The sequence below is a fragment of the Symphodus melops genome, assembly GCF_947650265.1.
Source record: "Symphodus melops genome assembly, chromosome: 1".
NCBI classification, from domain to species: domain Eukaryota; kingdom Metazoa; phylum Chordata; class Actinopteri; order Labriformes; family Labridae; genus Symphodus; species Symphodus melops.
In genome coordinates, this window is record NC_136691.1 from 51,386,061 (window position 1) to 51,412,803 (window position 26,743).

The 26,743-nt window shown below is 40.9% G+C and overlaps 1 protein-coding gene across 4 annotated transcripts in view; it reads left to right on the forward strand.

The window, feature by feature from the left end:
* The window catches only part of pde4d (phosphodiesterase 4D, cAMP-specific), a 170,292-nt gene that overhangs the window by 47,573 nt on the left and 95,976 nt on the right, over positions 1-26,743 (forward strand). The window contains exon 1 of one of the 4 annotated variants that reach the window (XM_079366593.1): positions 24,094-25,086. The exons of the other annotated variants lie outside the window; for them this stretch is intronic. Within the exon in view, the coding sequence (XP_079222719.1) occupies positions 24,824-25,086 (263 nt within the window). The 5' untranslated portion in view covers positions 24,094-24,823. Of the gene's footprint in view, positions 1-24,093; positions 25,087-26,743 lie in introns of those variants that run through there. 4 annotated transcript variants of the gene reach the window in all.

The window sequence follows — 26,743 nt, forward strand, 5'->3', positions numbered from 1 at the left end:
TATTTTAGTTTGAAGCCCTGCAGAGGACAGACACAGTTAGATGTATGAGGACAACCAGAAACCCACTTTAAACAATCATCCAACTCGTTTAAATGGCTCCCACCTTGGACAAAACTTTAAATTTCATTCTGTGTCCCTAAAAGAATGAGACCTCTCATGTTTGAATACACACTTCTCATTTAAGGTGGAAGCCTGGACAAACTGCCTCGTGACATTTTGAATGTCACCAAAATCTCCTGACACATTATTCAGAAATGAACTTGTGGCTTTGAGATTGTTGGTAGAGTGCAGGGCAGAGAGCAGGTGGCTGTGACTCTTAATTAAATGCTAATGTGTAAAGTTAAATCCTGTATTGAGGAAAGTTTGATAAGGTTGAATAATTCAATTTTCAGTTATATCATTAGCTGGGTTTGGGACCGCAGGTTATTCAATACATGATATGTGACTAAGAATAACACGATGATCATAAGAATTGAGCAGTATTTGACATATTGCAACATAACCCTAAAAAGATAAAGTGCATGATTTATGCATTTATTCCCTGCAGCTTCACTTCCTCTCACGCTTAATTTCTTAATTTCTTTCATGGCTTCGACATTTTCCCACCTTTGTCTCCTTCTCCTAATTTTGTCTTATCTTTTTTGCTTCTTCTGCTTCCATCCTGTTTTTAACTTCGTCTTTGGCCAATTACACTCCGTTCAGTGCGTCGTGAGGAATCAGGAAGTTGGATGTGAGTCAAATTGGCAGAGAAATCTGTTTAGAGACCCTTATTTTTTAATTAAAAGCTTGATGTTGTGTTGCCAGTGACTCAATATTTGTATCACAAAAGTCTTGACAAAAATATATTTCCATCTCGATATTTTGCTCCACCTCTAATGAGAAAAAAAACCCATCCGCACACACAAAGTGATGATTTCACTCCAGATACACTTTTTAAGATTTTGTTTGACATTGTCTGTAGGTCCTGACAGAATTGAGTAATTCATGTGCTCTTAAAGAGGAACAAAAACAAATCTGTCATCTGGAGTGGTTGTAAAGCGGTAAGAACTTCAACCAACGTCTGGCTTGAAGTATCAAGTTAATGTAAACGAATGTCGGTGCAGACGGAGCACTGAGGGAATGCTACTTTTAAAATCACACTAGTTTTCGAAAATAACCAACCCTGCCTTTACCATCCTTATCTCCAAGTGGATCATGACAGATCTTGACAGCGGATCATTGCGTGACATGTTTGGATATGTCTCAGTAGTCCCTGTGGGAGTTGGTTTCGTGGGAGCCATCTGCTTGGAGTAGTCGAGGCGTTGCATGGTGCAGTCTTCTGCAGAAGCCTGTCACCTGATTTTTGCTGCACTAATAACTGACCTAACTGGAATCCAAAATTAGCAGCCTCTCTGGATCCTTTCAGCGCTGCATAATGAAATCGTCATTGCCTTTTTATTAATGTAACATATGGAATAGGCTGATGTGAGATATGACAGTGGATCTCCGTCATGTGCTTTGTTCCTTATCACTTCAGAAGACAATGGATGTTCAGGCTCAGTGATTCAATGAAGCACTATCATTGAACATTACTTTGAAAAAATCTTCATATTGTCCGTTAGTGGACTCAGTTGCTGACGGTTAAGCATCACACAGCACACGATGAATATGTTTCCATTACAGCAGAGATTCAAAGAGCTCCTGATTTCATTGTAGTCCCACATTAACAGGCAGACAATCTCGTGCCATGCTTTTCCCTCTGCCGGTGACCCCTGCTGTCTGTCACTGCTTTGTTCCAGATTGTCATTGTTAGTTAAGTTGTCTGTGATGAGGATGCCTTGGAGGCTGCAGTTGTACATGCAGATTAAATCCCCTTTGGGACTGAGTTGTTAAATGTGTTATCTATCAGCAGCAGTTTGGAGCTGAGTGCTTGCTGGATACGTTTCAAGGCTGTAACAAAGCTAAAAAAAAGAATAAAAAAAAGTAGATTCTTACATTAATCCACTCAATTTTCAAAGTTTTTACCTTTTTGCATTTAGCTGTCGAGGCTGAAATATTTAATGATGATATCCCATAGTATTAGATTTTTGCAGAATCCAGAGATAATGTTAAATCATTTAGACTTTCCTTTCCGTAAAGAAATATTAAAACCAATGAACACATTTTCAAAATAGTTGGCGGCTATTTGTATTTTTCAGAACTAATTAGTTGAGGGCTTTCTTAACCAACACAGAAGTCCAGATGGACTCTTATTTGTCCCAACAAATATTACTCAGTTATAAAAGGTGGCTTGGTCAGACAATCTATAAAACTGCAGCTCTTATGGTGTGTTTCCGGTCCACAAGGGGTCGGTTACAAACAAAAGTGGTCCTAGGAAGGAAGACCAGTAAACCACAGAGATCGAAGAGATGCATAGGTGAAGCAAAGGCTGCCCGATGGTGGTCCAATCAATGGAGGAGCTACTGCAACTCAGCTGGAAAAGTTACAGCTGGTTCTAAACAAATAGTGTCACAACAGATGGACATATCTTTAAAGTAAGAACATATTACACTTAAATACACAACCATCAAGTATATTCTCTATAAATGTTTCTCTGAGTCGTGAATGTCTGCAATCAGTGAGTTTAGTTTAGTTTATTTGCTTAGCACACATTCAAAACATTTTTTAAAAAACGGTGCAAGGAGCGAATGAAGTCCCGACGGACGAGTCCTGGCAGCTGGACTGTTGGAGCAGTGTTTACATCGTGTTTATATGGCCGACTTCTCTCCTTGTGGTTAAAAGCTGCCTTTTTAACTGCTTATTTGGATGTCATGTAAGTGTTTAGCTCACAGCCATTCCGTGACAATTTATGTTCAAGATGAAGCTATGAGTTAAAACAAAGTGTGCGGACATTAGCTTGCTAACACAACAATGCAGGCCACGGCCAATTGCAGCTCAAGCTAAGGAGACTCCCGTCCGCCTCTTTCGCTTACTGGAGCCTCATCGTGGCACGTTGTAATCACTCCTTGGTGTGCTCGTGAGTGGAGTAGGGTTGGAGACGTGCTGCTGGAGCAGAGCGGAGGCCTGAGAATAGCTGAGGTGTCGCCCAACAGCTGTTTTTTTTGGTTCAATTCTGGTGCTCAAGGGCGACATCTACTGGATTAAAAAGTCACACATTCTTCCTTCTAAAATTCATAACTGAATATGAGCAGCCTGGGACTCCTATCAATGTCATCACCTATCCTAAAGTCAGTGTTTGTTTCATGTTAAAGTTTTTTTTTCAGTTTTATTTTCTTATAGTCTGCCTCATTGATGGTGATTGGGTGGAAGAGGAGGTCAAAGTCAGTCCCTGCATTCCATCATTCCAGCGTCGCTTCACTTTGTATTCGCTCGGATCTCAGGGAGAAGGTGACATTCTCATATTAAAGAGATGAATTGAAGGATAGGACACACGTGGGGAGCTTTGTCCCATGACGTTTTCCTCTGAGGGTTGTCTGAAAGGTATATGCGATCTCTATACAAAGAGCATACTGTCAAGAGCACGTGGTATTGAGGTCAGCTGAGGTCATTTCATAGAGGTCATGCGGCTCTTTGCTTACAGATGGCGTGCACGAAAGCTGTGTGGGATGTTATAGTGTTTTCTAACCAGCACCGATCAATTTTGACCAGTGATGTTGTTAATGCTGCTGGAGCACTTAGAGCTCCGTGTTGAGTCCTGTTTCTCAGCTTGGCAATAAAGATTGTAGTATACAGCTGAATGTAAAGACACTGACAGAATGTGAGTGATTCGGCTTGATATGAACATATACCTGTACTATGTGCTTACCTACACTTTGTGTATCGTTCCCCTTGAACCTGAACCTGCTCTCTTTCACCGCTAACGTCACGTGAATAAACCTGGAGGGTTTCTGTGACTGAATGGCCAAAGCTGATAGGCGAAACGTCCACATGCTGAGTGAGAAAACAGGATGTCAATAAAAAGAACTCAACCTCTTCATTCTACACGGATCCCTCTTTGTGGTTTTGAACAGTGAAATCAGGATTTCTTAGTGCCGACCTTTCACACGTGAAGTCGTCAAAATGTTGGATACTTGAATACGTGTTCATGTCACATGACTCATTTTATTTAAATCAGCCATAGAACAAAAAGCTTAATGCTTTAAAACACAATTACAATTGTAAGCCATCTTTTAACCAAAAGCTGCACTCATCAAAAGAAAGAACACTGGCTAAATTGCACAAATATGTTGGACAATATGTTGGATACACTTTCAATGTATTTGTGCTATTTAGACATTGTTGTCGTTCTTGCAGAAGTTTACTGCAAAAGATTGATTGATTTTGCTCGATGGTTGATATTGACCTCAAGTATATATTTACCTGATAAAAAAATAGTAATATAGAACATGAAGGACGTTTATGATAACTTGAAATGAATCGTTGGCACGATGGTTGTAATTTCATCAAATTCTAGCGTTGTACTCAAAATCGGTGTCAGGCTGAAGACCGGTCTCAAGGTCACAAGAAATCGAATTCTTGTCTTGGTCTCAGACTTGGTGGTCTCTTGATTTTAAATCACGGCCACCACTGATTGGCTATTTGTCTGCATCATCACTGTGATTAGAAGGAAAACACACACTCTCTCTAAAATATTACATAACTTAAATTCATTCATAATTTTGTTTTATCCGCAACCTTCCCAGTGTTATGGTCTAAGACAAGTGAATGACACGCCCACTACATATTAGATGAGGATTTTTCTGTGATATTTATGGTCCTGGTCTTGTCTCTAGCTCCCCCCTATCTTGGTCTTGACTTGGTCTTGGTCCGGGTTAGTATGGACTGGCCTTTATGACTGTGGAATAGTGAGACAAGTGAGGATGCACAGCCCTGACTGAAGCCAAATCTAGATTTCTGGCATTGTGACAATCCTTTATAGATAGGTGTGAGTGTGTGTTGTCAGTAGTTTATTGTAGTAAGAGTAGCAGAGAAAGCTCTGACATTGGTGTGAAAGTGTGCGTTGTGCAGAAGTAAACGTGCCTCTCCAGGGCGCTTATTATTAACAACACCCTTGGGATCTGATGTAGAAACAGCTTAGAATAAGCAGAATGGAAGGTTAAATGTGTGCGTGATGTGTCTCTGTGTCCGCGTGTGTGTTCTGTGGCTCTGGGAAACAGAAGGTGGGCCAGGCAGCCAATCAGCCAGGCAGCAACATAATCAATTCCCCAGTCAGAAAGAAAGAGCAAGAGACAACACACAGCCACCCAACAGAACATGCATTCAGTAGCAAGCTGCCAGTCAGGTGATTCACCATCTGCCAAGCACCTCAGCATTCTGTCAGTCACACAGCCAAGTCTTGTTCCTCCTCGGCCTGTCAGAAGATAATGAAATAAACAGTACATCTCAAATGAGGAGCCACTATTATGCTCTTTCTCCTCAGCTCAGCATCTCAGCCATGTCCACGCATGCTAACACCTTCTTTCCTATTCTCCTGCTACCTCACACAAAGGTGCTGCAGCTCCGACGCTTCCGCCTCTGTTCATGTTTGTTGGGCTTTTGATGTGTGAGCATGACCGGGGGCATAGCCACGAGTCAAGCAGAGGGATTGAGCTACTATATTTCTCATGTTCCGTTTTATTCCAGTCACGTCAGCACAATCAGAATGCAGAACAAATGAACGGGAAACAGCCTTGTCTTTACTTTAGATTTAGCTGATATGCTTTTTGAGCATGGCATTTTTAGCAGCCACATGTAGTAAGGAAAGCTGCTCAGCAGTCTGAAGGATTGAGCTGAAGTTGTTTGAGTTTATCCAATGCGAAGGAAATTAGACAAATAATTATCACAGATGTTTTGTTGAAATATGGAAATTGCCGGGCTGAGTATTCTCTGTGATCTGAAACTCAATCAGCATTTTGTTCCGAAGGCAAAAAAGGCATTAAATGATTAAATAAAAAATCACAAACAACATTAGTCAATGTGTGGGAGATGTCTGCTAGCATTTTATATTTACAAAAGATGCCAAGAGCAAATCAAATGAATGCGTGTTGACCCTGTCAAGACCGCCGTACACTGTACGTGGATGTTCTAATAGGCTTTACATGAGAGAGACAGGGAGAAGCCCTTTGAGAGAGTCGGTTGTTGTTTGAAGTAGTGAGAGACAGTTAAATGTCTGATAGCTCTACACCAGTAGAGATAAAAGTGGAGCCGAGCTCAGAGCCTGAAGTGACTCTTCAGTAAGAAGCAAACAGAGAGGAGCTGTAGTGTTCCTCTATGCAGCAGGAACATAAGCCACTCCACTTCTCTTGTCTGTCATGTTACAATCTCTGTTTTTCCCCCCCTCGCTCTTTGGATCTCTCACGTCACCGTTTCACACCTGTCTGCAGTTCAACTCTTTCAACACGATTGTTTTATGACTTTTCTTTTGTAAGAATTTGAGGAGAACTCTGTTTTTGTTTAAGAAATACATTGACATATTTCATTTTTAGAAAATCAATCAATCATTATTTCTTTGTTCTGGCTCCCCATCCTCCTCATCCTCACCTACAAAGCCCTCAATAACATGGCTTCCCTCTACCTCTCTGAGCTCCTCCACTGGCACACTATCAGGTCTGCATGACCAACCATCTGTCTTTGGGGGACAGTGACTTCTACATTGAATCCCCCTCACTCACTCACCACCTTCAATAAATCCTTAAAAACCTCTTCAGCATCGCGTAAAACCACTGAAGGATCCAATTCCCCTCCTACTTGTTTGACATTATTTCTTTGTTGTATTGTTTTTCACTCTTTGAGCATTTGGAGAAGCGCTGTAAAAGTCGAATACATTATTATTATTTTCAGAGAGAGCAGGTGGACTCTTTGTTGTATCAACGACAAGACACAACATTAACCCAAGCACAAGCAAACGACTCAACATCTACAGTGGCAAGGACAAACTGCATTTTCACAGACAGAAACCTCAAGCAGAACCAGACTCATGGAGAACAGCCATCTGCTGCCACTTGGATTGGATAGGAAGTGATGCAGAAAAAAAATATGGCTAGAGACGGACAAAAAAAAGGGAACGGCAGTAACAACAGCTAATACAGAGTGGTGGCTACAGTGTCATTAATAATGGTAAAAGTATGTGTATTATTAGCAGGAACAGCAAAGTAATGATACATAATAGACCGATCATGATAATGAAAACAGGTGAAGTAAAAGGGTTATGACTGATAATGTCCATTATAGCATTTGGAGTTGAGCACTTCTTAGGCTAACAGTAGCATTTGTAATAATAAAAGTAAGCCTGATATTAATAGTGGTAGGAGTCAGACTGGTCCACACCAGCAGCAACGGCCCACAGGGACCTATGAGGTAAGTGAGCTCACGATCTCCTTGGAAGCTGAATGGAAACATTAATGTGACATGAAGAATTAAAGTTGGGGAACTGCACACAGGTTGAGAGAGAGAGGGAGGGAGAGGCAGGCTGTTGAAGTTTATAGCAGCATAACCGAGAGCTGGTCCGAGCCAATCTATAAACATAAGCTTGATCAAAAAGAAAAGTTATAAACCGACTCTTTAGTTAAGAGGGTGTCCTCCTCCTGGACCCTGATTGGTAGATGATTCCAAATAAGTGGGGCCTGATAAGTGGGCTCGACCTCCCATATTACTTTTCGAGACATGAGCTACCACAAGCAGGTCTGCACTCTCAGAGAGTAATGTTGTTGAGGCCTGATCCAGCACTCTTTTAAGATAAGATGGAGCCTTGCCTCTTTAGGAAAGCTGAAGGAACGCAGCATTTGACATGTGAGGTTGAAGTTTTGTATCGCTGGGTGTCCACTCAAACTTCACTGTAGAGGGAATAGAGAGCTTTTCTACCAAAGTGGTACAAATGGACTGTTAGAGGTCAAGTGAGGCAGCTCGTGTTAGTGTGTTTAAGCAGGACCCCTTGAGAGGTTTCTTGTTGTGAAGGAGAATTTCCGAGCAACAGGAGACGAAGACTCCTGCATGTTAAAGCTTGTGTCCGTGCATTAAGAGGATCATGCCCAACAGGACTTTGTGCTTTTAAGTATATGAACCTCAGACGTTAAAGACGTTCAGGAAAGTTGAAGTTTGACATTACTTTGTTTTTCTGTCCCTGTGGTCTCTCAACATGATAACAAATGATGTCGTATGACAATGAGATTCCTCTGACGTTACAGCAAAGAAGGACCAGATGAAACTCTGGTTGTTTTGGGTTAAAACATTATCGAAGGAATGAAAGGGTAACGTCATTAAACAACTCAATAATTAAACTTACATCTTATTGATTAAAGATGTCTGATGGAGATTTGAAATCCCATAAAATAAGCCTGATTTACACTTGTCAAATCTACGCTCTGGCATACGCTGTAGGTTTGCCCTGTACCAGAAGCCTGTGAATCCAGCCCGACGTGCATCCTCTAAAGAAAGTAACTGAACAACACAGACTGCAAGCCCTGTGATGAGTCAGCTGGGTAGCTTCGTATTTCCTGCGTTCACAACGATCCTGGAGTCGTTGCCATTTTTTTTAGAATTCTGCTACAGATACAACATGAACATATGAAAATAAATAACCTTGACTGCCAACCAACGTTTGCGAGGGGGGGTAGTGCCGAGCTATAAAGATGCAACAACACACAAGTATATGCTAATGACGGCGAAGGACACTATGGCGTAGATTTGATGCTGAAGGCTAAGGTTGAAACATTTGACGGGGACATTAGCTGTGGCTAATGTTCAGAAACACTTCATGTTCATCAGAGGACGTCCCTCTGCGATTGAATCTGCATTCATATTCACCTTCAATATACTCAGTGCCATATCTATGCCGATATCTGCCAATATATTACACAGTGGTGACAATATGGATACTACTAATCTGTTTCTAATCTTTACATGAAACACATTTAGAGGTCTGTTTCGGCAGCAATCTGAAAAACAAATCGACATGAAGAACAAAGGCAATAGGAGGATTTTTAGTTTTGTCATTGTTGCTTTCACGTCGTGAGGAAATCCTAGTTGTGCAAACTGCAAACATTAGTCCAGACCTGACACAAAAGGACAAGAGCACAGCAGGTATGTACAGCTTATTGTTCAGTGCTAGCAGAGACCATGTGCACAGCCCAGAGAAGCCTGAACAAAGGCAGAGAGACACTGAACATGTTCCCACCAACCATTCCCATCCCGAGCTCCACCATCATCAAGCTGAGACAGGGTCACACCAGCCGTGTCCTCTGGGGCCACAAGAATGACAGAGGCTATGCTTGGAGGGAAACAGGGATGCGAAAAAAAGGGGAGCGAAGCAGTGGGAGGTAGAGTGGATGATGCTGCACTCTGAGCTCGGTGGAATCAGCGGCCAGAGTAGATTGTGCTGCGTAAAAAGCAAAGACTGGATAGAAACCCTTACTCCAACTCTGATATTTAAACATATGTGGAATCCATTAGATTGTTGTGGCAGAGTTAATGAAGCTCGATCCGGCTATACATCAACATTGCATACTTTCTCATATCCCTGCCTCGGGAGGAGGCGTTGATCGTTATTCCTCCCAGGCAGCCCGGTTTTCCCAATCATTTCAAAAATGATCACATAACTAAGGCAGGAAAAATGCAAACCATCAACTATCATGTGACCTCAACATGTCATGCTGTGATCTCATTTGTCTTTCTTGCATGCAGGAAATACAAATACATTGCCGTCTTGGTATGTCGCGAGGGAGCTGGAGTGATAACACTTTGGCTCAGTATCTTAAAAAAGAAACACACACACTCGTTGTAGGAGGCAAAAAGTCACTGCTTAAATAAATTAGAGCTGTAATGACAGCTGTCAACTTTAATACACATCCCAAATTGCTTTCTATTATTCACACCTCTCAGAGGTTACGTAGAAGCTTGAATTTTATTAGTCAGACTAATAAACAATAATAAGAATTCTTTATTAAAACCTGTCAGTGTGGTAAATCTTCCTTCTTCTCAAAAGGACATATTCAGAGTCTCTTAACCAGAAGGCTCTTGCAGCCACAGCAAGACACTTAAACCTGAATTGCTTTCTCTGCTTCGTCAGCGTATGAATGTGTATAAATGTGATGAATTAATACTGGTGGTCACAGCAACCTCTGCCATCAGTGTGTGACCTGCAGTGTAAAAACACTTTGGAGTAGTTTGAATGCTAGAAAAGCGCTGTACAAGCTCTAGTCCATTTACCATTTACCGTTTAACATATGCAGCCGGTAGCTATGTGGAACATTTGTGAGCTAAAAACATGACAAAATTACTCATTTTGCCTGGATCAGTGTCTGCCACATATAATGGAACTTGAACAGCAACAAATGTGCTTCTTTTTTTGGAAAGGTATTATTGAACATTAAATTGTGACTGTTGGAAGGAAGCTTTCAATGGTATTGCAAAAGCAGATCTTGTTTAGGTGCATTAAATGAATAAACTGATCCATGGTTAGTACAGAAGCCTTGCATCTAAAACATTTACTCAAGTCATATACCCGTGATTACGAGTAATTTTCTTTTTGGATGTTATCTTGAGATCTGAGCTTATTTTCTCCTCATTTCAAAAAAGAAACACAGATTTTCCTAACCATGGTAATTACTTTTTTACTGTTCTTTTCTCAAAGTCTTGACTTGTCTGTCCCAAGAACACAGAAGAGTATGAAGCCTTATACAAGCTATACAACTCTTTTTATTTAGCCATAATGGTTTTTCCTATCTGGCAATCTAGAATACAATAATAACACATCGTACTTTACTGGTGTGCTTCACAAATAAATGACTGATTTTCACAGCACTGAGACAGCTCTCCTCCAGATGATTAATTATTTGTGTGGATGTGAGACAATCCCATGAGGCTTTATGTGACATCTGTGCAGCTTTTGTGGATAAGAATGATCTGTGGGTTTTTAGTTCAAAACATCTGAAAGAAATGTAAATATACAGTATTTAGATTTTTCCACTGCAGTATTGCAGAATTACTCGGGAGTTTATTGCTGTTTAGGCAGCAAACATCGACACTGTCAGTGATGTGTATACTAACCAATGCGCCCTGTCTCTCTCTGAATGGCTGCTTTTCATATATATAGAGCTGGATGTCTGTTAGAAATGTTCAATTGGTGAAGAAAATTGATTTTTACCGTTTGACTCATTTTGCGAACATAAAAGAGATTAAGTTGTCAACCAGAATAATCGACATCTTCATTCCTTTTTTTTTGTGCAACTTGGCAGGGAATGTGTTTAGCTGCCAACGTGACGCCATGATATGACTCAGTACTGAAAGCTTAGCAATAACGGTGGAAAATAAAGCCAACGTCAAACTTATTCAATGGTAGAAGAAAAAAAAAGTATTACTACGGTGCCAAAAGACTTACACAAGCAAACAAACCTGAGGGATGGGGGGGGGGTATAGAGTTATGTCAGTTAATTAGTGTGTGTGATTAGTGTGGAGATGCTTTAAGACCATATGAGGAAGGATTTCTCATTTGTATTCCTCACATTCTGTTGTCCACTCTAATTTGCTGCGGAGGTGGAGATCGGAGCGGGTCGTACATAGATGAGGACGGCAGTGGTTGTGGGGACGACACAGTCCAATTGTGGAGGCTGGACAACAATACATTTGGTGTCCATTATCCACAACCACAAGTCCATCTTTGCTTGGATGGATGGATGGATGGATGGATGGATGGATGGATGGATGGATGGATAGATAGATAGATAGATAGATAGATAGATAGATAGATAGATACTTTATTGATCCAGAGGGAAGTTCAAGAAACTACTGCTTATATTAACTGTAATGAAATAAACAATAGAAAAGGGTTAGCTTTCTTGGGACTATACCTTTAAATGTATTCTTGTGTCTTCACTGCCTTTCAGTTCTCTGCTGTAATGAGATCAGCAGAAAGAAATAGCTCTAAAGTAGTTTCACTCACTTTAGAAAAGTCAAGTCATTTGGCAGTTTCCCTGGTCGTCCTCTGCGTTCTTTTCTTGTGTCACTGGCTCAAAAATTGTTTACTGGAGGGCTTAGCTTTGGCTGGTGTCAAAATGTGTCAAACCATTGCAGAGACTTGTGGAAGTTTAACACGATTTCTTTAGTTCAAGCTTCAAACTGGATGTTTGATTTTGAACCAAACTGTCCACAGGCGTCATAGCGTTAGCCTTATTGTAAACAATAATGTCAGGCAAGTAAGAGGAAGCTGTTTGGAGTTTAAAATGTGATAAAATGTTAAAGATTATGATAGTCCATCGAAATATCTGTGAAACTAAAGCGAACTGTGAAGTATATGCCAATACAACAGTCAGAGAAACATCCTTCACCTGAAATGAATCAGACACATAAGAAAGAGAAAGTTTCTTTAATATTTTGAATGTTTTCAAAGTCAGCAGTCTTTGTGAAGTTTATATCTAGTATTGACGAATGTAATTCCTTTTAAAAGACAGATCAGATGTCCTTCATTTCATGCATTCTTAAGAGGCTCGGAGCCGGTGTTTAGTTTTCCTCCAGAGCACAGTGAAAGAAGCATTGTGATAGTAGAAATCCTGTTATCAGACCTCGGAGTGTCAGGGGTCAGGCTGTAATTCTTAAGGGGGGTTTTCTCAGACATAAATCATGGCTGGACTTAAGATTTCAGGCAGGCTGTGCCACTCTAAAAATCTTTGCTAAATCTAGATCAGTACCAGTCAAAGCACGATCAGCTGGACCAAAAGTGATAATACCATCAGAAGATCAATACATCAAGCTCAGTTCTCAGTAAGCTGGTCGCATATGTGGACAAGGATTTATGACCCCTAAACAACTCAAATCTTCACCAGAGCAGCTTGAGGACCAATTAGTACATTGTTTCCTGTTGGCAAGGATTTTTACCTGTAGTCACCTGACTCCTCCATCATTGAATGTTAATGGGGTCTTATGAAGATGCTATGATGCTCTCTGGTAAATCATAATAAAGCATGTCAAACAATGCTGGGGTAACAAACAGGTTTTAAATAATACAACTGTAGAATAACGTCAGCTCCATGGCAATTTATAAAGGAGCTATATGTAAGTCTCACATGAAGCGCTTAAAATGAGAACAATTTAAAATGTCTGAGAAAGTTGTCTCCTCTGCCAGTTCAATTTAATTTACATTTACATTGAAAAATACTGTGAGTAATAGTGATATTGACATTTCCTTTTGTCAGAGAAATAAAGTGATCGTATTTACTCATAGATTGACTTCAAACTCATGTCTTATAAAAAAACAGCTTTTGAAATAAAAGAAGAAGAGGAGATGTTGGATAGAATACGATGGACTGTTCTATCACTGTTAGATTCTTCATTAGAACTCAGTTTGAAATAATTATAGTAATCAATGAGTTCATGTTGTGACCAATCTCTGGCTAATGTCAGATGAGTTTCGGTCCTTTCAATGTTCCCCTCCTGTAGCTGAAACCGCTGAAGTCTGTGGAATCTTAATTTTAATTTATGGGATAATGAGACCAAACTCAACACTGAGTGGCGTTCAGAAAGGGCACTTATGCTCAACTTCTTCTTTTTTTCCTGGTCCACCAATTATAACAAGATTAGGTGCTCGCTATGCTTTGCATAGTTTATAAATGGTCTCCAAGTCGAAGTCCAAATTTGGAAGTATAAAAAGCAAAAACTTTTTGGATGTGGAGCTTCAGATACATTAATTCAGTGATTCTCAAAGTGGGGGTCCGCAAACCATAGCTCGGGGGTCCGCAGAATAATATACAAAAAATTAAATACAATCTACCACCAATAAAATCTGCTATTCTGTCCAATACAACCACCTAACTCAACTCTGATGATCGTGACATGTCTGTCACTGCATAGTCACAAAGATAATAAAAATCAAAAACACCTCAGAGCCAAAATATTCTCAAAGTTTATAAAATGAATTGCTTGGAAAGTATAAATGTCGCCTAATTTTATCGTTGTAAAGTACTACATAGTGCATTAATGTATATGCGTATCAACTTTATAATAATGAGCGGGCCCTTGGAAAAGATTCTCACCTGAAAGGGCTCCATGGTCTGACAACGTTTGAGAACACTCTGCATTAGTTCACATTATCCTTGTATGTCGGCCCTCATGTTCGCTGGAGGCTGGAGGCTACATTAGCAGCTACCAGGATAACACAGCTACATTTCTGATAGGATTGTCAGTACCTGTGTCAGAGTTGGATTTAGACCCCTGATTTTGTCAAGAAAGAAGAAAGTCTGACAGACGGACAGAATCTCTGGCTGTCTAGTATAACAGTGTAGTACGAGTGTGCAGCTTACGCTTCAACTCTCCAGGCCTGTTATCGTATTCATGGCTCCTTGACTCATCCTTGTTTTGTCCTTAAACAAGAAAAACTTGGCAAGCGATTGTCTCAAGTTTTTCCACCTTTGCCAATATTGGATTCCAATATTTAGAAGTATCAGAGTCACTCTGCAGATTTCCATTAAATAGTTTTTAAGTCTCGAGAAGTTCCTCAGACAACTCCAGGATTCCCCCAGGTGTTATTTTGAGAAGAGATGAGCATTCATACTGTCATTAATAATTCAGTGACAATTTTAAGGAGTAATTTCCTTCTCACTATGCATCAGCGGCTACTCTACACCCATCTCTGAAAATCTCTGCATCATCCCCCCTGTTCTTCTCGTCCTAAATGAACCGTATCAGAATACACTCCAGTTTCATTTGACAGATGATTGGTAATGAGTCTAGTAATTCCTTTGTTTGTGTTGACCTGAAATGTTTCCTCCCGTTGATATGTTGTTGACTGGGTGTGTGCAGTCAGTGTATCTAATTTAGCACGAGCAGAACTTTCTTTGTTTGCAAAACACACACACGGGATGTCAAATGTGCCTCAAGGTAGAATCAGAGTTGGAGGGGAAAAGTCACTAAGGTTTTATTTATTCCATCCATCGTAAAAACCATAAACTACATTTTATAGTATATGATCTTAACCTCTGGAGTGCCTTGACCTTTTCGTCCCACCTCTTATCTCTCACCCACACAAAAACGCAAACACGTCCCCGTGTTTTACCATATGTGAACAGCGGAAAGAAGAGATGAGTCTTGCACAGCCATGCAAACAAACGCACACGGTCTCATTAAAGATGTACTCCAACTAGATTCAAATCTGATAGTTTCTTTCATGGAGTACAGTACATATTGCTTAGAGACCAACACAGGACCAGGTTCAGCCTCCCTGGGCTATTTCTGGAGTTGCCCGAGTCCTCCTGTCCTTCTCTCCCCCCTCGTCCCCTCTCGACCTTTCTTCCTTATCCCCATGGTCATTTGTATTCACCCACTTTCATTACCCTGCATCAGATGCAGCCGGCTTGGAGCTGCCCCCTCTCTCCCTCTCTCTTTCTCTTGGCACGCTGCCCCCTCGTCCTCCTCCCTCGCCCTGCTCTGCCTCTCCCCCCTGCCTGTTTCCTCCCATCACGACAGGCTGTTTTGCATGCCAGAGTGCAGCTCAATGAAAAAAAAACAAACGACTGCTATGCTCTGAAAATAAGTGCAGACTGAGACATAAAGGCTGCCATTCAGTGCGATGCACACATTCAATAAAATGTTCCAGCAGTGCATTTTAATGGAGCTGGCTAGGGACATATGTTACATCTTTCTTTGGCAGGGAACCCAATAATAACAGGACTCCCAAAAGTTGAACCCCACTGGTTCATGCAGCTTCGAAGATAACATTCAGAGACAGCAGTGATGTATAGAGTCATGTCATATGAGTTGTTATAACAGAGACGCTCCCTCTCTGTCACACGTTCTTTCTCGAAATAATCAAGAAGCACCGATGTATAAGTCGGGCTTCAGTGTTGGCCGCTGGTCGCCCAAGGTTCATCGTCCAGTACTGTAGCACTCACCGTGTCATAAGCCAACGTGTTTCTGTTGTTGTGTTGTGAATCATTGTAATGCTTGCCAGCAGGTAAACCTGACTGCTGAATCAGAATGAGTCCACTGTTGGAAAAAAACCCCTGGTGAGTTAGACGTCCAATCACATCGCTCCTTTGAATAACAGACACAAAGACAGGAAGGAAAACGAATGAAAACTAAACGTTGGTGTTGTGATCAGCTACGTTGTCATTGTTAGCATTCTCAGCCCTGATTTTCACGATCAGTGTGTCTCTTTAAAAAAAATGTGTTTAGAAAATGATCCTGCTGCCTTAAGAAAGGAACACTGCTCATGACTTTATTAAGATGGATTTAAAAACAAGACTTATGGGGAGACAAATTTGAATTTCACATCTCTAACTGAATGAGCCAGCTGTGCCACGTCACAGTCCCACTGTCAGTTGTAATTCATGTTTGTGTGTGTGCATGTCATGTGCTTGAAGGTCAGGAGAGGAGAGGAGAGGAGAGGGTGTGACCTTTGAGCTGCATTGGGACAAAAAGGAATTGGAGCGTAGCCATCGTGAGGGTCAATATGACAGCGGTGCTAAACTAAAGTGTCCGTGAGATTGGCTCACAAAAGCTCAGAGACGGTCGCACAGCTCTGAAGGAGGATAGACCTGAATAATGAGAGAGGGCAAAGCAGGTAGAAAAAGAGGCTTTAAAAGGGCAGGAAATAAAGGTTAAAAACTGCACAGCTCTTTTTTTTACATATGCATTCTTTCCCGTTTTGCTCTTTCACACGTTTCACATTGTGGCAGCTTTTTTTCCTGTCAGGAGGGGGGAGGGGTCCCAGGAGCTGTGAAAAGGAAGCTACATAAGTCAGTGTTAACATACCCATACCCAAGATGGCAGATGAAGCCACAGAGTCAGAGCTATGAGTTTTTTTTTGTGTGTCTGCCTTTTCAGCTGTTCTCCCAGTAATTAGATGTTTTCACAGAATCAACACAGAAGCTGAAAGAAAGGAATATGAAGCACCTTCATTACACTGTTGAAGATCACAACAGTCGCAGTATGTAAACCATATCACCATTGCACACGAGCTGCTTTCATCGTCTCAAACCTGTCTCTTTAATTGGAGGCTGGGAGGGAAAAAAAGTCGACTGTCAGGGAGAGAAACCTGGCGATATGTGTCCTCAGACTTGACCTTCAGGAGGCGTTTTCCTGTTTAGACAGAAGAACCAAAGAGACAGATAGTTTATTTTCACACACAAAAGAAAGGGGAAAAAACAGATCTTTTTTGATCAAGATAATAATAGAAAAGTTCCTTTTTAGGACGGCATATTACATCCCCACAGTCGGTGTCGGATTGCCTTTTTTGTTGTCATGATATTCCTGCATACAGGTTTGTTTTGCTCCTGTCAGTGTTCATCTCACTCTCATGAGGCAGCGCTGGATTATTTGTGATGTACACTGGAGCGGAGCAGTGATGCAGAGCCGTGGTTCAGTTGAGGACTCGCTACCACATTTTATGTCAGTTGGTTGAACTGCTCTGTTTTTCCTGGAGAAAAAAAAAAAAAACGTACAAAAGACGCTTAAAATTCATATTCAATCGCCAGTGTGTCTTTTTCCCTCCCAGACAGAATGAACTGTCTCCATTTCACATTCACAAGGCCGACTGCTTTCACGGCGCGCTGTGATTCATCTGAGGAAAGAGCTGCTTAAATGTTAAAACCATCAAGAAAAAATGTCAATGCCCAAATGGAGGGAAATAATTCTTTTCTTAACAGTGGTCATGTCAAAACTACAATTGATGTAATGTTTGAAGTATAATGTTAGCGGTGGTGACCCCTGACGGCCTGAGGAGTAGAGATGTTAACATTTGATATCAAATTAGAAACTAACAGAGGTGTCACTGTACACACTCATGTCACTGTTTGACTTTAAGCCTTTTTGAAAACATCTGTTAGCAAACGCTGCCATCTATTGGTCAAAGGTAAAACAGTTGGTGTGGTATTCTTTACCAGAACAGCTTGGACGAGGTTTATTTGAAGTGAATTAGATAGTAGGTTGAGCATTTCTTACAGATCTGTTTTTTTTATATATATATAAATAGACTGAAACTTTAAACTTGAATAACGAAGGCATTCACTCATCTTAGTCAACAAAGATATAGACGCGTCATGGAAATAAACAAAGTGTCAGCATTTTGAGTGTATGATAGCTACAGTTCATAAAGTGTGTTCAACACCAGTGGTACTCAACTGGTGGGTCGGGACCCAAAAGTGGGCCGCGAATGTAAAAAAAAAAAAGTGTTCCATCAAAAAGTTCATATGGAGCCTTCCCAACATGCTTGTTTTATTCTGTACTTCTATTCAGTCATGTTTTTATACTATCTTTAAATCAAATAAATCTAATTGGTTGAAAAACATCAAAAAATTTTGTCAGGATTTCACATGAAGCAGTTGGTGGTGGGTCCTGAGGCTCGACCAGGTGAGAACGTTTGTTCTACACAACCAGGCACTACTGTCAGTTTCGAGCTACATAAATAGATAGTCCATCCTCTGGGGGAAATTCAGGATAAATCATGTTTTACTCATAGTTCACAAGAGCCACTGCAGAGTATAAATGGATTGATGTGATGGTGTTTTTGTGTCTCTGTTTGATTTACGAGTTTTTTGACAGGTTGATGGTGGTGGAGTTCTTTTTAACGAAACAGGAAAATAAACTTGGATAAATCTGTGCAATCCTCTTACTGCTGTTTAATTCCCTCCATAGAAAGCCCAGTTAGCTTGTTGTTGAGAAGCAGCTGTGAGTGACGAGTTAGATCAGCACTATTCTTTCTCTTTGTAATGTTTGGTCAGCTAATCATTGAATATGTTCCTGTTGTCCTCTTCATTTGATGTTTATTTAGAATGAGGAGCACTGTTAGTCACTGTGTGAAAGCTTGCATTATGCTGGGTGCCAAAACCAGAGCCCCCCTTGGTGGGGTCAGTCGGTAGGGACTTGGGTTGGGAATCGGAGGGTCTCTGGTTGACATCCTGGTAAATGGTCTAGTTGCTGGAGAGATGCCAGCTCATATCCCGAGCACTGCAAATGTGACCTTTAACATTTAAGGCACTAGACCACCGTGTGCAGTCCCCTGACTCTGACACTCAATATGAAGGAGTCTCTTAATAACTGAGTGCAAACCTGAATTTCCCACATCAGTGATTAATAAAGTATACAATAACATAAAGACATTTAATAAATAAAAGACAAAAAAGGTAGATAAGAAAGATTATAAACAACACAAATCCAGCAGCAGCAGTAGTATTTCTGCGCTCGACCTGCCACTATCTCTCAGTGGTGGAAGATGTCCACATGAGGGAGGCAGAGCTGTACTGAGCTTTTAGACTCATTCAGCCTTTAACTGCTTGTAAATATCTGGGTTTACATTGAACTGTAGAGGAAACATCGTTTTAGTTTCGTTCAGTATTGTTGCTGCTCTTGTGAGCTTTTAGCTTGTTGCCCCTTCCTCTCATAATATAATAATATATTCATTATAGACAAACACGTTTCCCTTACATCGATACAGCCGACTAATAGCATATGAATGGTGAGTGGTAACTATAGCAACAGAAGGCAATATTTCTTTGTCATCTTAGATGTCCTTAGATGTTAGACTTGTAAAAATACAAGATTTTAAACTTGGAAATAAGAAAAATAGAAAAATATCAAAACCTGTTTCTTTACACAATATTCTGTATACTCGAGTATTTTCTAATTTTTTTAAAGTCCCAAAAATTGAAAAACAAGGTCCTGCACTCTATGTTAGTTATTCAAATACATTTGCAATGTTTTGATGTGAAAATATTGTCACTGTATTTATTATTGTTTGAAAGAGGCATAAACATAACTTTGACATCTTTACGACATGCTCAAAGTGAAACATAATACTGAAGATCAGTTTGTTCATACTGTGGATCATACTGGAGATGGTATAGCTTTAAAACACGCGGTAACACAAAAAGTAAGTGTGTGTGGAAAACGTCGACGCATAGAAATAATGCTGATTTGATGGTCAGCTATAGCGCAGAGAAACCTGTTAGACGCAGACTGGAGCCCATGCTTTAGAAACACAACCAGTCTGTCAGGATTAAACAACACTTTGCTTTCAGTGAAAAGCTTTGATTTGCACACATTTGAGGTATTTGAAGTGCACCCCTTTAATAAAGGCCCTCAGGGTTTTTGTTTATCAAAGAAAAGAGATGTGAAAGAAACGAGAAAAACAGATGATCGAACTCAAAAACTAAAAGCTCTGATACTCTATTTTCCTGTTTTCATGTTGTAGCTACAGTATCTTCTCTATTATCTTATTGCCTACCTGTCAGGTATGAATCATACATCTGTTATGTATCCTTTGAGTTGGAACATAGAGCACACAATGTTTGAGACTATATTTCCAACACCTACACACAAAGCTTTATTTTGGTAGCCTTCATTGTGCCCTTTCAGTTGAAACCCTCAGAGATGTGTTTGTTCATGTTTTAAGCTGTTGTCTTCTGTCAGTGTGTTTATTTCACAGTCACACCAGCATGTGTCAGGTGCTGGTTACAAAGACAGTGGTGAAAGCTTCAGACTCCTCCCCACATTTAGATTTTATTTCAGGGATAAAGAGCTGCTTATAAACATTGATTCATCAATGCAGTGCAGTTAGAACTGCTGAGATTGATTATTTCTGTTGTAACGACGCCTCACTCCAGCGACACTTTGGATGCCGCTGTAATTCAGCGTACTATACTTTAATCTTTTTGTTTATTAAAGAATAATCCAATGCTAAAATACAGTTTAAAATACAGTACTTGAATTTCCCTCAGGATCAATAAAGTATCTATCTATCTAGTTTTGAGTCAGATTGTTCCAAGCCAGTACCAAAAATGCACACACTATTTATCATATATCAGAAGGTACTGTGATTAGTTTTCTGGGTATTTCTTTTATCTATGTGTATTATTATTTCAATATGGGCATGTTGATCAGTTATATTGAATCAAATCGATGTTGAATCGCGATCCAAATAATTGAAATTGAATTGAATTGTGAGGTTGTGAATAATATATTTTTTTTTTCATTTGAGTTTTTTGAATTGAATAATAGCCAGCTCTAGCTATAAACGTCAGATTGTTTAAGATGAAAATATGACTTTACCTTCCGTTATGGCAATGATCTTAAAATATTTTCTACTTTAAAAGTATTTCTAAAGATTGCACTCAGTTCCTGTGTCTATGGGGACACATCATTCTTTCCTATGTGTTCATAATGCATGCCTTTTTTTTTTTGTACGCCGCTGTGTGTACGTCGTGCTGTTTGTGTAATGGGGGTCTGTTTGAGTGTCTGCAGTTTTGCCCTGCAGATTGGCTCCTCTTTTCTTGCTTTTGTTCTGTCAGCCTTTAGTTCTTGACAAACCCACTTGTCTCTCTCCATCCATGTTGCCCCTGGTTACCAAGGGAAATGCACATAGACGTCATGCACGGCTACGGGGAGGGGCTAAGAAAAACGTTTTACAATGAAAGAAGGAAACGAGACAGGTAGCAGATGACAGGAAACAAAGAAGTAGAGAGGACAGACTAAAAGAATGACGGCAATGGAATACGTCATTGATGCAAAAGAAACAAAAAAAACAGCAACATATATTTGCTTTAAAAAATACATTTATGTCATTTGGTTTCTGTTAAGTGATGATGTTGCATGTTAAGGTCAAAAGCCTCAAACGTTAATGGCTTCAGAAACATTTTTATTTTTTCTAATTAAAGGAAAACAATTAAACAGTACCGTAATTGTTCCAGCGTCAAAAGCTAGCATAACATCTTTTGATGGAAACAAAGCCTAGAGAACTAGAGGCCAGCAATGCTCAGGGCTCGACGTCTGTGTGCTGACTTATTGGCTGACTTATAACTATAAAGTTATTTTCACCTCTGTTTTGCTTTTTTTGAAATTCATTTAACGTTCATGTAAACTCTAATGGCAAACTTACTGGCAAAAAGTAAATAAGTGTTGTAGACTCCTGTTTTGTGAACGTTTATATGAAACTTGCAGAAGAGTGAATTTCACTTATTCACATGAAACCATTCAAGGTTTATGATCACACAGAGTTGGGCTCGACAGTGTGGTTCAAGAAGTAAAACTCCCATTCATTTTCTCCATAGTAGATTTTGATTATGAGCCGTACAAGGTTAATTTAAGCCAATAGTTTTGGGAACTTTAACTACACACTATGGGGACCTTTTCTGCATTCGCACCACCATGGTACCTACTCTGAAGCAGGAGCCAAAAAGGTTCCTCTAAAACGGGGTTCTAGGAACTAAAATACTTCGTAGTTCCTGCGGTGCAGAATCAATAAAAATGCTCCTTCTGCTGAAAACACCTGATGTCATAACCATCCACGGTAGACTAACCTCGAGCCTACCTGTGTGCAAAACAAAGGTACTGCATGTGCGCACATTGGAGTAGTTCTTATTACAACCTCATTTTAATAACTTTGCTAGTCCGCAGTGATGTCGTTTATATATTCAACAACACAAACTACAAGATTGTTCAACACTACAAAGGTTACATTTAAGAAGGCATCATTCGCAGTGGATTGTGGGATGGGTAGTTCTTTGACTCCAGAAGAAAATGATACACAGTCTTTTATCTTTGTATTTTACTTTGGTTTTTAAAGCTGTCTTTGCACAGAACTGAATGTACTATATCATGAGTATTAAGGTATGGTTAGTTTTGGTTCAAGGCTTCAGTCTTTGTATAAACAGGATACACAAAACTCTGCACCAACAATCAACACAAAACATGTAAAACCTTTCGTGTTGTTTTGCAGGAACACCTGTCTGAATGTTTTCTTGCATCAGTAAACAGGGACCATAAATTACATTTCATCCACAGTGCAAATGTATAATTAGTAAGAATAGAAAATTGCAAGCTGGCCGGGGGAAAATATCTAATTGTTTGAATCATAGATAAAAAGGAATGTCTGTCAATATAATCTCCATTTATGTTGTGGAATTCAACTAAACTAAATGTTTTCATTGTTATGGCAAGAATGATGCAACGCTGACGTGGGCATTTAGGTCACTACACCACTGTGCCAATGATATTAGCCTGACTGTTTGTCTTGCTCCCCTAATTCTCAGGAATCTGAACTTTAGCCAGAGAGAAATCCCCTGATCATGTTTTGATCTGCATTTTCACATTTTTTTTGTTTCTGCACATTTGGAAAGCCTTCGTTCGGAGCAGCTTACTGTACATTGAGCTGGAGCTTAATCGGTTACTGTGAGTAACTGCCAGTAAAAAGACAAACAGTTTTTCATTTTTAGAAATATTAATTCAGCCTGTTTTAACATGTGGACCATGAACTGATCAATATTCTTTTGAGTAAGCGTTTTTAACATTTGAGGGTTGTTGTTCTGCCGTCCTATGAAGAAGAATGGAGTGTGTTTGCTTTGAGGCATTCACAGATACAGTGCTAATATAACAGTGGAATAGTTAACACTTGGGAGTAAGAACAGTACATCTTAAATCTGTCCGGTGACACGGACAGTTGGAGATAAACTCCAATTGTCAAGCTGCTCTTTGCTTGGATGAAGATCAGCATTTCCCCTTCATGTATCTTGAAACTCAAACATTGCTCCACTTCACTTCACCACCGCTGCTACATCTCCAACCTAGAGGAAACATCGGGCTCGATCACAACATGTGAGACTCAGCAGCACTGGCATGTAGACATGTCTTGAAAAACTGATACAGAAAAAGGGAGTGGCAGGAGCTTGAGGCAAAATGATGATGGTTGCTTAAAAGGCCTTTAGTTTTTCTTGCACACGTAAAAAAAACAAAAAAAACAATGTAAATGCACGATCTGTGCACATGCGCACAAACAAACAAATGTAGACACACTGCATCATCTGCTTCTCCGAGGGATCTCCTCTTAAGCTGAGTGTGGACTGAGGGTTACTTAATAAGTAAAGAATGCTTTTAGACTGCTCTGCTGTGCCTTGACTCTCTTGGTGCATGCAGACAACAATTTTATATTTCTTACTTCAGCTTACCCTGTTTCTCCCTTCATGCCTCCATGGTTTTGTCTCCTCTCTCTTGTTTACACAGTACACACACACACACACACACACACACACGCACACACACCCTCACGCTCCACTCAGCTCCAAAGGATCAGTAGCTTATAAATCAGCTGCAGTCAGCAGTCAGTCTCTCTGCACAGGGAGAGGGAGGAAGGAGGGGATAAATTGCTTTGACTGGATGGAACTCAAATCAGCGAAGCCTCACTGGACTGAATCCTACTGGATTGGTGGCTTTTTTCCTGGAGATCCAAAAAGAGAGAGACAGGAGAGAGAGCTGAGCTGTTCTGGGATCAAATAAACTCCACTAGTTTTGTTAAACTCTCTCCTGGCTTCGTCTAACTGGACTGTGCAGAGTTCGTCTGCAGGCCAAGGAGGGAAAGGACTGGAATAGATGGAATTCCCTCTTCTTCTTTTTTTCTTCTGCATCCCGCCCTCCCTGCCTCCCTCTCTCTCTCTCTCTCTCTCTCTCTCGCTCTCTCTCTCTCTCCTTCCATCCTCCCCTCATCGTCTCTCTTGCACTTTCACAGCAGACACCCAGTGTTGCAGAGCAGACAAAGGCAGCAGCCTTCAGTGCTTCTGTTCATCTGCTCGCTCCTTAAAAGACGAGAAAGGAGAAAGGGATTTTTCTTCTCCTTTTCTCCCCTCCTTTTTGTACAGCCGGAGCTGCTTGTGTGAGGAATTAAGTGCAGAGATTTTCAGTGTATCATCTGGGGAATTTGTGGATGCGTGACTTTTTTTTTTTTTTTTTTTTTATGAACAGATTCCTACATTTTGAGGAAAGCATTGGACTCTGACAGAGAAGACACTTCCGTTTCGCTTGTGCTCATCATTTTATTCCTGATATATCCTGGCAGTTTTACTGTTTGTTTAATCGGGTAGTGCTGGTGCTGGTGGTACAGGAGCCGGGGGCCGGCATGGCCCAGCAGGCGAGTATGGGGGTGACCCACCAAGACACCCTGGCAGTGCCCCCTATGCCCAAACACTCAGGCCTGAATGAAGACTTGGTTAAGATCCTGCGAGAGAACCTGCTGCAGCCAGAGAGGCCGAGAGGACACCGGCGCTCGCCCTCCTCCATCTCCCCCCGCCTTTCCCCCCGCAACTCACCGCGACTGCTCCGTCGCATGCTGCTCAATAACAACATCCACAAACAGAGGCGCTTCACCGTCGCGCACACATGGTGAGACTCGCATGTAAAGGTCGAGGCTGGGGAATTGATAGCTGGTGCATAGGCTCATGAAGTGCGTTTGTCTTTTGTCGGACAGCATGTTAGCACACCTGCAGCAAACTTTCAAGGCTGGGACTGTGTTTGTTTAACATTGTGCACAAGGGGTGGCGGTGTTTGATTTGCCATCTGAGTAATTAAACTTTGTTTGCGGTTGAACTCAAAGGCGCTTGTCTTGTTGAGAAATGGTTGGCAGGTTAGCGAGCAAACGTCTCTCGTTGGTAATGTACGTCAAATCTCCAAGGAGACCCTCTTCTCACCTGCAATAATGAGTTTCTCTCTCCCTCTCCTGCCAGCTTAATCCCGATACTCCCCCCCCCACCCCACCCCCCACCCCTGTGTGTGCCTGTTACCCATTCTTGCTCCTATCACTCCCTCTATCTTACCTCTTTCTCTGTCACACACACTAGTGCAATATGCATAGAGATATAGCCCAAAGCTGCCTGTCTTGTTCGATAGGTAGAGCCATCCATCACTGCGTTTTCCTCCCTCCTGCTGAGGGTTTCTCTCCACACTTGCCTGCCTGCAGTTTTTGACTATTAATTAGGCTTCTATTCCTGGCTGTCTATCAGCCTTCACTGCACTCGCCCACGCCTCGTCCCTTCCCTCCCTCTTTTATCTATTACCTATTCGATTGCCCCCCCCCCCCCCCCTCCTGTATCTCTTGCGTCCCTACCCACTCAGGGGTTTTTTTTTCTCCCCTCTAACCAATTTATCTCCCCCCTCAAACCATCCCCTTCGCTACCCAGTGTTCTCCATCTTTAGCGTCTCACACACCTCTCCGTCTTTTTCCCCTCTTCTCTCTTTTACTTTTGATTTCTCTCCATTTCTTGTCTCCTCCCAACCTTTCCCATGGTGCACCTCCCTTCTCTCCTATCTCATGGCGTATTCAAAAAAAATATATCTCAAATTCCCACACTTAAATGCACTCGTGATTTCTTCTTCTTCACTATTCTTTCCCTGATTTCCAACTGTGTGATACATCCCAATTTTTCATTAGTTTCAGTTTTGCTCCTTAGCCATACTTTCCTCTCCTTTGTTTTCCTTTTTTCCCCTCCCTGCTTCCTTTGCTGTCTATGTAGCTCTTATCAATGGTGCCACAAATAGCTCAAGGAGATAAACCTCATTGCTCCAATAGCTTTGTTCTATTTTTATTGCACACTGTTTTATGTGTGTCTCTATAATTTACATTTTATGAATTAATTATCTCTGTGCAAAATTGCACTGTGTATGAATGTGTGTGGTTTGTTAATACAGATTATGTAATTTTACACATCACCACCATCTCCCTGGTGCCGCATTAAGCAGAAAGCTACTTCTCACAGTTTCATATTAAGCAGCAGAAAAGACTCGGTCTGGAAATGGATTTTCCTTGTTACTGCTTTGACACTCATCCTTGCCATCAGAGTGACAGAGTGGCCAGTGAGCCTCATTTTCAATAAAGTCACACTTGTTAAATATGTGAGGATGATGAAAACAGCAAAGATAAAAAGAGAAGTGCTGGTGGCATGTTGAGGCAGTCATTAATGAAAGGAAGAGGAGCCATGATTTTCTTTTAAAACAGCCAACTGCTTGCCTCTATTACTTAATGATATGCTGCCTGGCATGATCA